The 12,203-nt window shown below is 42.0% G+C and overlaps 1 protein-coding gene across 1 annotated transcript; it reads left to right on the top strand.

Annotated features, from left to right (window-relative positions):
• The first annotated feature begins 3,128 nt into the window (after nt 1–3,128).
• On the top strand, nt 3,129–8,801 carry LOC5512019 (collagen alpha-1(XII) chain). The gene is made up of 5 exons (XM_032381357.2): nt 3,129–3,327; nt 5,744–5,913; nt 6,383–6,453; nt 7,260–7,526; nt 7,938–8,801. The coding sequence occupies exons 3-5, from the start codon at nt 6,430–6,432 to the stop codon at nt 8,184–8,186; spliced, it is 540 nt and encodes a 179-aa protein (XP_032237248.1). The 5' UTR covers nt 3,129–3,327; nt 5,744–5,913; nt 6,383–6,429; the 3' UTR covers nt 8,187–8,801.
• Nucleotides 8,802–12,203: the final 3,402 nt, after the last annotated feature.

Raw genomic sequence — 12,203 nt, 5'->3', positions numbered from 1 at the left:
TTCGATCAAATTTATTTAAACTACTAGTACATGTACGCACTTTTGAATCTTTTCGTTACTTTGCTTTGTTGTCACTAAAAATCCTAAGCTCGGAATAGGAGTTTTTTTAAGGCAGGAATTGAAGTCAACATTCAAACTCCGATGATAATACTTAGTTTTATAAGAGCGCGCGATTTTGCTTTTGAATCGCGTGAAAAAAAAACTCTTAACATATTTTGGAACCATAAACTAAACTCCCTCAACCTTAAACTCACATATATTATTTGTCAATTGAAAGAAAAAATACATATGATGAGGACATGGACCGAAAATGTTGTATTCTGCAAACCGAGTATCGTCTCCTACCCGATTACTAGCTCCATGGCTGAGCGCCCCCACCTGTCAAAAAGTTTGATGGAAAGACAAAAGGTATATATATTTCTCATTTCTCTATTTCTCATAGTAAAAAGCAGCTTTTTACTATGAAAATACGGTATTTTCATATGAAATAGCAGTATTTTTCGAAATATATATTTTTGGGAAAATACCGCTTTTTCATGCCTGCCTGCCTGCCCGCCCGCCTGCCCGCCCGCCCGCCTGCACCTCCTATACAGGGTACACTGGGGCCGTCAAAGAGAAGGCCATTTCTTATAGGGATCTTCAAATGTCTTTTCCCATATGGTCCTATGACTACTCCTACTAGGGATTTTACCAAACCCAGGTTTTGCAGACCTTTTTTTATTTCCAACTAGAAACCCTCCCCGCGTGACAGCACGGGTTATTAACGGGAAAATACTTCCGAAGGATACCTAATTTTTTACTCGGGCTTCCGTAGGAATCCGAGTCTAAAAATGCAGGCCGTTCTTCGTCGTGAGCTTTGTCGTCATCGAACTTGGTCGCCAAAATGAAGGTCAAACTGAGTCGCCAGGAACTGGGAATTTGTCGCTTGCACTTCCTTCAGCTTCACCCCCAATCTCGTTCCCAGAGCCCACGTACCTTTGTGCCAGCGGCAAGATACACGGCTCTGGGATAATCAATTTTTTCACCAACAGAATCTGTCTTTGCAAAGTACTTTTGCAAAGTACAATAATTCTTAGAGTCGAAATAGTAAATTCACCCATCCCCTCGGGACAGATTCTCGTTCAAAAGTGCTCTAAACCCCACGTTAACCCCACACTTCCCCGGGACCATGGGGGTGGGGATTTCAAATGACTAGTGCATAAGTGTACATATTCCTTTCAAACGAAACACTTTTGGTGGTTTACATAACCCAGTGACCCCATGGAATACAGTTTAGCTTATAAGAGGGGCTTATTTATCACCAATACACTATCTTTGTTCTCCTAACTTAACTTTGGCTAGTGCTCTTTTTTGTACATTTTTATGGAAACCACTGTAAAAGTTATAGATAGCAGTGTTGTAAGCATTGACCTGTTATTTTAAATATGTGATAATAAACAATGACCAACTCATAAAGGTACTGAGTTGTCCATAGCTGCAAATGAGAGAATATAAAGGCACACTCTTAGACCCAGCCCCCTATGGTAAACCTTGCCTGCAGAAGAGCTAACCACCCCATGCCTTTAGATCCACCCGGTTGTGATTGGTGTCCAAAGACAGCCTAAATTACACAATTTTACCTTCCACACTTTAACCATAATGTTTTATATATTGATGCCCCCTCCCCCTTAAAGAAACGCTTGACCCGCCCCTGTATAGCTTACTCTTTATAGCTTAATTGTGTTAGAGAATACCACCAAAAGATTCCAGGCATTAGCTTTGCTAAGGGGGGTCGAGGATCTGGAGATTCCAAATAGAGGGGGTATATTTGAGTCACTGGAAATTCCGAGGGTGAGGGGTCAAAACTCAATTGAAACACTGGAAATTCCAAGGGAAGGGTTTTGTTAAAGGCTGCAAAAAAATTGTTTTTTTTGTGTGTGTGGAAATCCCAAGGGAGGTATTTCCTCAAAGTTAACGATACCGTAGACCCAAATGACTTCATTTCGGGTTTTATTTTTTTTTTTATTATGCCATTCGATGACAATAGGCACACTCTAGATGTTTGCAAAAAAATACCACCAAAATCTTAAATACTCCGCCAGATATTCAAGAAAAACCGAATTCGAACGAGTGTAGCGTTATTCCCGAAGGTGTCAATAATCCCATAATCCTGTTTACTTAGCTCAAAGTCCCGCGATCAACATCCGGGGAACTTAGTTTTACGGCTTTTCCCTCTAATATGCATACAAGCGCGTCAGTATCATTATCGATGTTTTATCCGAGATTTATCCGTATTTATATCAACTTTATAAGCGTTTTCTCTAAATTTTGCATAGTTGTAAACTACGCCAAGATTAAGTAAGAATCCTTGGCTTCCTTCGAAGAAGGCTAAGCGAGGAAGAAAGCCTAAAACAGAGAGTTGTCTCCGTTCGCGGTCTTTTTAAGTTTTCCGCGCTCTTCTTTTCTTCGGTGCAAGCTGGTTTCGATCTAGTCTTCCTTCACTTGCACGACTAGCGCTATGACATTTGAGCGCCTAAGAGTTTTCCTGCTGCGTGTAGAGCATGCAATGTGATTGGTTGCCATACGCGGCTCTATTTGCTCTTCGTCTGTCATTACTGTCACGCTGCCTCTAATGTTTACACAACTTCAATCCCCGATATCTCGCAATCAAATTTCACCCCATCTTACTCTAAATATGTGAATTAAAGGTACACTTCTAACCGCCCGATTCCTGCGCAACTTGGCAAGCGTCTAATAGATATTGTTCTGTCAAACATTGCCGCGGATAATCAATAGCTTTTTTTGCTACGGACTTAATTAGCGCGTTGTAGCCAAAGAAGCAAAATTATTCCACGCCTAACTTTGACCCTTGATTATTAATCAACGAGGCTGTGTGACGTCAAATGTAGACACGGTTTGTCAGTTCAGTACAAAACGAAAGATATAAAGCAGATCCCGGGAGGTTGCGCGCTTTTGTTGTGTATAAATAATTCGCATGTTTAAAAGTGGTCGATTTCGCACTTCGGACCAGGCAAAAGCACTCAAAATTAAGCGCGTATAAAAAATGATTATTTTAGGAGGAAAGTACTATCATTAAGCTTTAAATTGATATATATATAGTTTGCTGGCATTTGCTTTAATCCGACGCGAGCGCGAGCGATTTTTCGGGGTAAAACCGGGGTAATTACCGCTTGGGTCTACGGTATCCTTAAGTACTTGAGCCGTCCATATTGAAAAATAATGCGACAAGCAAATGTTTGCAAGCTCATAATAACCTCTGGTAACTCTACAATGAAGAACAAGTGCATTCTCGGAGAGCATAAAGTTTACTTAGAAGTACTGACAATGGTAAATATTTATATGTCTGACTTCAGAGAAATATTTCGCACCCTTTGCATATCCTTGTATAAAAAAAACTTGAATTCCTGACAAATGTCCGTATAAAGTCGGCATTCAATCGTATCGTGGGAAAAACTCAACCATTGATGCTATCGTGTTCTTTGATATGTGTTGTTTTCTCTTCGAGCTGAGCTTCAACCCGTTTGAACGTTATAGGACAATGACGTTATAATCTGGAGATGTCGCTAGACAAGTTGTCAAAGACGTGCCCCTCGAAGCGTTATTCTCAAGTACCTAAGTACTTAAAAATCCAATATCCCGTTAAAAAAAGTTTCCTTGCCAAAAGTAAAATCAAATTACTGTTTAACCTTTGGGCTGCTTATCTTTAAAAAAACGTCCTTAGGCTCCTCGTTGCCAAGTTGGCCGCCGAGCCAGTATATAATTTCTCTCTTCACGTATAGAATCGTTATACGTGCGTTCTTTTCCTGTGTGAAATCCGAAACGTTGGCTTATTTTGCGACTCGATTTTGAAATTTTCTTTATCATTTCCTGTGTATTAGTAGCATAAGATGGTCCATGTATATACACACACAGTACAGATTGGCCAAAGTATCATTGCCACTCGACCAATCAGCGCCTTCCATTTTAGCCACATGTATTATCATTTGTTCACGTGGCATCAAATTTAGATTTTTTTTTCTTTCTTATCTTCTACACTAAGGCTAAGTTCAAACATCTTATTATCCATGAGCCGTATTCAATGCAAATGCATGAATCGAGTCGTCATCTTCATTTGCACGAATTTGCATTGAATACGGCTCATGGATAATACGAAGTTTTAACTTAGCCTAAGATGGAATATACGGCTCATTGATAATACGACGTTTGAACTTAGCCTAAGATGGAAAATAGCTATGAAACACAAACCCATAAAAACGATTCCGTGTGTACCCACAACATCTTACAGGAAACGATTCCCTTTTAGCAAATTCAAGTAAACTTTGTTTTAATATTTTTGTCAAACTTTTATTATCTTACTATGCTATATTCAATAACTGTTATTTTATTACTCAGCACAGATTTGCCTTGGGTTGATGACGCCCAAATAAAATTTAGATATTTGTTTATCAAATCGTTTTAATGAACATACTTCAAATGTCAATAAAAGCTACTTAAAATGAGCAGTGAAACGTTTTTTCTAGACTTGCTAAAACTATATCAATTTACCAATTCATGTAATGTTTTGTCACATCAAATAAGTGCATGATTCTAGTGTATCGAATTATGTTATATTTCGCCCTTACCAAAAACTGCTTCCTTTTAAACCAAAAATAAAGATATTCGATAATGATAAAAAATCTAGATCGAGCCTTGAGTGTAAGAATTTTGTCAAGTATCTCGGAATGCTTCTTGATGAGAATCTCTCCTTTAAAAATCATATAAATTACAACTAAAATAAGTAAAACAGTTGGACTTATGGCAAAAATTAGACATTTTCTTCCACGCAAAGTACTTTTACAAATATACAAGTCCTTAATTGAGCCATATATATCTTACGCAATATCAGTTTGGGGATCGGCTGACAAATGTCATACGAATAAAATTCTTTTCTCTGCGATTTATATACTTTGCAAAAAGACGAGACCATGCAGTCCCGCTCTTCCTTGATGCAGATATTCTACCAATAAATTTTCTTTATTTCGGAAATATATGCAACCTAATGAATGATGTTCGAAATTGTATAGCACCTAAGAACATTGTCGAACCTTTCACAGATACTAAAAAAGTTCATTCATATAACACTAGATCATCGAAATCTAATAATTTCTATATCAAACATGCAAAACTCCAGCTCCAATACAAATCATTTTCCAGGCTTGGCGCAAGGCTATGGAATGAGCTACCAGCTTTCCTAAAAGAAAATGGCAAAAAAAGCATTCAAAACGAAATTACATCAAAAACTCCTTGAAGTCTTAAAGCAGATTGATGACTACGTTGATATATACCATATAAGCAAAGCTATTCAAGCTTTTCAAGTTTACTTTGATATATTCCTCCAACAAACATTTTGCTCTCTACATGAAAACTAAACTCCTCCCATGTACCTGTTCGTCTTGCTCGTCCTGTGTTTGTTATTTCTGAAATTATTGTAACTATTATTGTAACTATTATTTAAGCTGAACCCGCTTAGATTAGCCTGTTCTATTAGCGGGTGAGCACATAAAAGAAACAATAATGTATTTATGTACAATAAAGTTGAAGTTGAAGTTGAAGCGTGCGAAAGAAATGGACGTCTAAATCAATAAACAGCTGCTACGTGCGGAATTTAGCTTCTAGATTATAATGTCTGGTTTAATTTAAACTGGACTGGTGAATTTTTATTTGCCCTTTTTTTCCTTACATTTGCTTTTTCTTTTCTTCGCAGATATCCGCCAAGGAGGAGCCTGCCCTCCTGTTTTTCAGTACAAATCCTATCAGCAGTGTACTGGCGTCAGTTATTTGTGTAACTCGGACGATGAGTGTAGTAGTCCCGACGAGCGATGCTGTCCTCAAGAAAACGATTGTCCTCTAAAATGCCGAAAAACTATTAAAAAAGTAAGAAGATTCCTAACAAAAGTTAAAGCAGTGCCGTAGCAGGTCTCCAGCCCCCAGCCCTTGCTACGGCTGGGTCTGTCTGCCTGTAGTGTTACTATGGTAACAGTATATATGCCTGTCTGTCTGCCTGCCTGCCTGTCTGTCTGCCTGCCTGCCTGTCTGTCTGCCTGCCTGTCTGTCTGCCTGCCTGCCTGCCTGCCTGCCTGCCTGCCTGCCTGTCTGCCTGTCTGTCTGTCTGTCTGTCTGTCTGTCTGTCTGTCTGTCTGTCTGTCTGTCTGTCTGTCTGCCTGCCTGCCTGCCTGCCTGCCTGCCTGCCTGTCTGTCTGTCTGCCTGTCTGTCTGCCTGCCTGCCTGTCTGTCTGTGTGTCTGTCTGTCTGTCAGTCTGTCTGTCTGTCTGTCTGTCTGTCTGTCTGTCTGTCTGTCCGTCCGTCCGTCCGTCCGTCTGTCTGACTGTTGTTTTGTTTTTAGAGAGTTGCCCTATTGATATCGCCTTCCTTCTCGATGCATCCGCAAGTATGGGACGGCGGACCTGGGGGAAAGTGAGTTCAACCCGTTTCCTATGAATTATCTCGATGTGGTCCCTAAACAATTATGAAGTAAAAAAATGAAAAGAATGGGAAAATATTTTGATACCCATTTATAAATTGATAATCATTTATAAAGTGAAAATAGGTTATTTTAGTTTCTAACAGATCTCTTACTGCGATTTCTAATATTCTGCGAGCTCTCGTCAATGATTTGTAACTGCTAAACCGTTTCTGGCTTTTCGACTTCATTCAAACTAACGGAATTACATAAGGTGTTAGCCTCCTCCACAGACAAATCCGCATTTGTAAAAATAATAAGAAGAAAAACGGGTAAATTGCGGAGGAGGAAGACTGAGGGGAAGTAAAGAGGGAAAGAGAGGGAATGGGACGAATGCAGCGATACCGGTTTCTGACTTCCGGTATTTTTCCACAGGAAACCCAAATCAGGTTTTTTTCTCTTTCTGTTTTTTGAGATGCCTGCAGAGGAGGCTAATTAGGTGCTTGGTTAGCGCAGTGCGGAGAGGTGGCACGATTGGAAGACATTTCAGTGTTGGCAAATGAAAACGCTTCAAACATTTTGAATGACGGACGCCAGAAGACGGTTTAAGTGTTTAATCGGCGGCGCGAGCTCGCAGAATATTGCAAACCGCAGTAACACCTTTCTTGATGTAAATAAAAAACTTTTTCAAGTCCAAAAAGAACATGAATGACATATTAGATGAGGACCCTCTTCTTACCCTCAGCAAAACATTTCGAATTTATTATCGCAGTTTGATTTGCCTTGATATTATCAACTAATTAATATATTTTTGCTGTAGATAAAGAACTACGTCAAGTCTATCGTGGACATGGGTGACATATCCGACCAAGGCACCCATGTCGGTATCATAACGTTCAGCACCGACCCAGTAATTGATATCCCCTTCGACAAATACAAAGGAGTAAAAATGAACGCCGTCAACATCAAAAGAGATATTGACGAGCTAAGGCGGAAAAAAGGCTACACGTTCATCGATAAAGCGCTTACACTTGCCGATAAAAGTCTTTTCACTCAGGAAGCAGGAATGAGAGAGGACAGTCAGAAGGTGGGTTCTGTTGCCGGTTGTTGTTGTTGCCAGGGTGTGAGCAGTATATATCAAGCCGTTGTCATGGTAACGCATTATGACGTATTTCTTGATGATATGTCGTCGACGTGCTGTTACTATGGTAACACTACATATGTAACGCTCACACTATATAAATAAATGACGATTTTGTCACGCAGCTGAAGGTAACGCTATACATGTCACTATTTTGTCAGACAATTGTAGGCCACAGTGTTGTCACGCAACTGAAGGTCACGCGATGCATTTCACGATTTTGTCACGCAACTGTAGGTCACGCCGTACATTTCACTATTTTGTCACACAATTGTAGGTCACGCGATACATTACACTATTTTGTCACACAATTGTAAGTCACGCGATATATTTTACTATTTTGTCACACAATTGTAGGTGGCCGTTTTAATGTCGGACGGAATCCAGACCAAGGATCGAGGACCGTTCACGCCTACCATCATCGCCGCCAATCGTCTTAAAATGAAAGGAGTCCAGGTATACACCGTGGGTATTGGCGCTAGTATCGACGTATTAGAATTAATGTGGATAGCAAGCGAGGACACGGGTTTGTTTGATGGCCAGCATTTGGAGCTCTTGAGAGAAGATTTGGCCAACTTTACCCAAACAAAGTGTGCAGTCAAATAGTAGTTTAATGGTGATGGTGATGGTTTCTTGGTTGCTCCGAATTTGGGTTATTAGAGACCAAACTTAGCTTACATTGTACAAGTTCAATGTAGAGCAAGTAGCACATTGTTCGTTACGTCACAGTTGCTCTGTACATAAACAGTCTACAAAGTGGTGGAGAAAACGGACTAATCAGACAGCTCTAGATTCCAAATTGAGCAACAAGTTGTATTATAGACAAGATGATATACATGAAAAGCTGCATCAAGCGTTGTTTGTGTCATCGTACACGCAAATTGTATAATGGATTGTACAAGGACTGGAATAGGTTCTTCTCTATGGATTCCAAAGTTTGTTGCATAACGAGGAAGAGGCTAATTAAAAAAAACATGTTGAAAAGGGTTGTTGTGCCTAAACAATTCTACAAAACCTTCATGATTCCAAACCCAGTCCCCCGCTTTGTTCAAATGCAATTTTTCTTCTCAAAGGTAAAATGAAATTTCTAGACCGAGCCGGTGCTTGCTGGTATCTATTTTATGTGAGAACAAAGACGACAAATAACGTTATCTAGTTATATGCAAGATTTATCTTTATCATCCTGAATTTAGTAGAAATAAAGCGGGATATATCTATCGATAGTAGAACTGCCATTTAATACACCATACACTCCACCACACCCTACACTCCACCACACCCTTCACTCCACCACACCCTACACTCCACCACACCCTACACTCCACCACATCCTACACTCCATCACACCCTACAACATGCACTCCACCACACCCTACACCACCTACACCACACCCTACACTCCACCACACCCTACATTCCACCACACCCTACACCACCTACACCACACCCTACACTCCGCCACACCCAACACTCCACCACACCCTACACCACACACTCCACCACACCCTACACTCCATCACACCCTACACTCCACCACACCCTACACTCCACCACACTCTACACTCCACCAAACCCTACACCACACACTACACCACACCCTACACTCCACGACACCCTACACTCCACCACACCCTACACCATACACTCCTACACACCCTACACCATACACTTCACCGCACCATATACTCCACCACACCCTACACTATAACCCTTCACCTTATTTCCCTGCTTTGTCTTTTAATCACCCCTCAGCCATCCAAACATTTTCCTCATCAATTTTGTTATCATATTTATTTTCCACTCACACCAAAACATCACCATGCAATCTATATTTACATAGCAGCTCCTCTCCATCACCCTCACCTATTACCATTCACCCACATCCCCCTCACCCTACCACTTTTTTAGGCCCCTGCGTCTTGGTACGAATACCCAATAATAATAAATATTCTAGTAATCAAATCATGGTTTGGTAATAAAAGTCTGTTTGGGACTAAAAAGCATAATTGTATTTGCAATGGAGATCAAACGCTTGTAGAAAAGCTCGTGACCGCAGTATTTGCTTGAGTCTCTTTGCTCGTGACTTCTTGTTGTTTCGTTGTTAAGAATTTGGCCTAACAAAACCTGTTCCTAAAGCCCTTATAAGTCAGGTCACGGGCAGCAGGATAGTAAAGTGGTTGTTATGTATGGTTTGATGGCGGTTATGTTGTTGCAGATAAACACTGACTTGTGAGGCAGCTTTTTTTGCTTGTTCTTTCGGTTCTTCCGGAGCAAGCGTGCAACCTCTGTATTAAACCTTGACTCTACAAAATGAGGGCCCCCGAATGGTCCCCCGAAAATTTGATGTGCTTGAAGTTTTCGGCTAATGGTCGCATGCTCGCGCAAAAATGCTCGGTCTCGGGGGCCCTAAAATGCAACGATAGACAAAGGCAATGCTACTGAGTGACGCAAATGGTCCATGATATTACGATATTAGAATATTTTTTTTGAATCACAATAACAGCATTTTTTTTTCGGGGTCCGGTATCCATCAAATCGCGCGCTCTGATTGGCTCTCTTGAGGGCCGGTATCCTACGATCCGGACCCCGCGATACCGGACCGCTCACCTCCAAAGCTCGAAATAGTGAGTTGATTTGTAAAATGCCAATCGGAAACTGGGTTTTTACTCCCGAGGTAATAGATCTTAAACACCAAAACGGCATTTTATTGTCATTTTATCTAGAATCATTGACTTTACGGAAAATCGGCTTCAAACTCCCTGTGTTTTAACAATTTCCGGCCTTAATGATTTTGCAACGCGCGCGACAATTTCAAGTTTGCTGAATGTTTATTTGGGATAAAAAAAGGAAGCTAATCGTCTCTTCATACGAAGAAAAACGACAAATCACTCTAGGAATTTACCTGCATAACCAGCTTAACGTATCCACATTCAAGAGAAGTTCTTTAGTGAATATATCTTATCGTCTGTGGAGGATTTACAGCGAAAGAAGACATTTCTACGATCAATTCGAGTTGAGAACGACGTATCAATCTGGACTAAATTAAGTATTTTACAAAATTGTTGGTCAAAACTCAGAGAATGTCTTCTTTGGAGGTTCTGTATATCTGGAGGATTTAAACAGTTGTGTGGAAATACAAAATGGAGTTTATTGAATGAGGGGGGACTGAGTAGTTTCATAGAACGCAAATCGCCCCTCCGGGCCTCCCAGACCCATTTTAGGCTTGGGAGGTGCGCTGGGCCCCTCCGACCCCCCAAGCCCCATTCCAGGCTTGGGGCTTTCGTAGACACCGAAACGCGTTTCGCGTAGATTAATAATTGCTAATTATCAATCTACGTCGGGACCACTTCGCGTAGATTAATAATTAGCAATTATCGATCTACGTCTGGACCACTTCGCGTAGATAAATAATTAGCAATGGTTAGCAATCATTAATCCGCTGTCTATCGACAGCAGCGGGACTGCGACCTTTCATAGAAACCAGTGGGAACCTTGCAATTAGACCTCCGTCTGTCCTGTAGTATATATATGTACACATGTGCATAGCATTGGGTTGGGCCGCCACCCTACGGAGCGCGGAATGACAGTTTTTCGGCCGTAAATTAAAAGCCGCTGGCGTGGCGTTTAAACCTGAGCTTTACTCGAACATCTCACTCCCGAACTCCTCGCGAATTTCTCGCAGTCTTTTTTTCATCTTTTCGCGTTTTTCCAGGGGGGGCCCTTTCCTGCATTTTTTCTCACGCGATGCAAGGCCGTGCCGAGCTCTGGTAGCGGCCTTGAGCGCCTAGTATCTCTCTTGCTCCCGAAGTATTAGCCGAAACTCTTCGTCTGAGATATGCCCGTCTTGCAGAGCCTTAGAGACCAGCTCGCTGATCGAGGTTTTTTTACTCTCCGCTAAAACCATCGTGTCTTCGTGTTTAGCCACCTTGCTCGTAAGACCCCTAGAGACTATCCCTGCGCCTGCGCCTGCGCCCGCGACACCGACCAGCCCAGCGACCCCTGCCAGCGGACCGCCGATCAGAACCCCTATCCCACTCAAAGAGACCCCTACCCCGGCGCTCGAAAGCGCCCCTGCAGCGATGCCGGATGCCACAGACACAGCATGGGTAACGGCAAAGGCGCGCTTATACTTCTTCCGCACCTGTCGATGATGCGTTATCTCGTTGTCTAGAACTGCCTGAGTGTCACATATTTTCTGGAGTAGAAAGCTTTACACGTCGCCGCCGATGCTTGCCGGAACGGCAGGCGTCATGTGCGTACCCTTCGGGGGGCAAACACTGGGAAGCGAGGTGTATATGGCACCACTGCTAACGTCGCTGTTTGCCATGCTTGTTATGTCGGACCTAGGTTAGCTCTAATACAAGGCGAACAGGCTTGCCCTTAAAGTCCACCCGTCTACCGCGGTCATCCCTGATCCATATTTGGATACTCTGAGACAAACTCAGAGGAAGATGCTGCGGCACAAACGGGGATATCGGGTCCATAGACGACTTTCTCGTGCGGCCTCCCGCGGGTTTCTAGGCAAGCGAGAACGTTTGAAGGCTCGCCTAAGGAGAGGCATTGCGTGCGGTCTACGATATCGCAGCAGATGTAGAGGGCCTCTATTTTCGGCAAATCCACTTT

Source organism: Nematostella vectensis, chromosome 5 (assembly GCF_932526225.1).
Source record: "Nematostella vectensis chromosome 5, jaNemVect1.1, whole genome shotgun sequence".
Lineage (NCBI taxonomy): Eukaryota > Metazoa > Cnidaria > Anthozoa > Actiniaria > Edwardsiidae > Nematostella > Nematostella vectensis.
This window is presented reverse-complemented; position numbering and strand designations above follow the sequence as displayed.

Excerpts from the sequence above, each read along its gene's own strand:
- LOC5512019 (XM_032381357.2), top strand. The coding sequence starts at position 6,430 with ATGGGACGGCGGACCTGGGGGAAA. Across the intron at positions 6,454-7,259 it reads GACGGCGGACCTGGGGGAAA|ATAAAGAACTACGTCAAGTC; the intron begins GTGAGTTCAACC and ends TTTTTGCTGTAG. Across the intron at positions 7,527-7,937 it reads TGAGAGAGGACAGTCAGAAG|GTGGCCGTTTTAATGTCGGA; the intron begins GTGGGTTCTGTT and ends ACACAATTGTAG.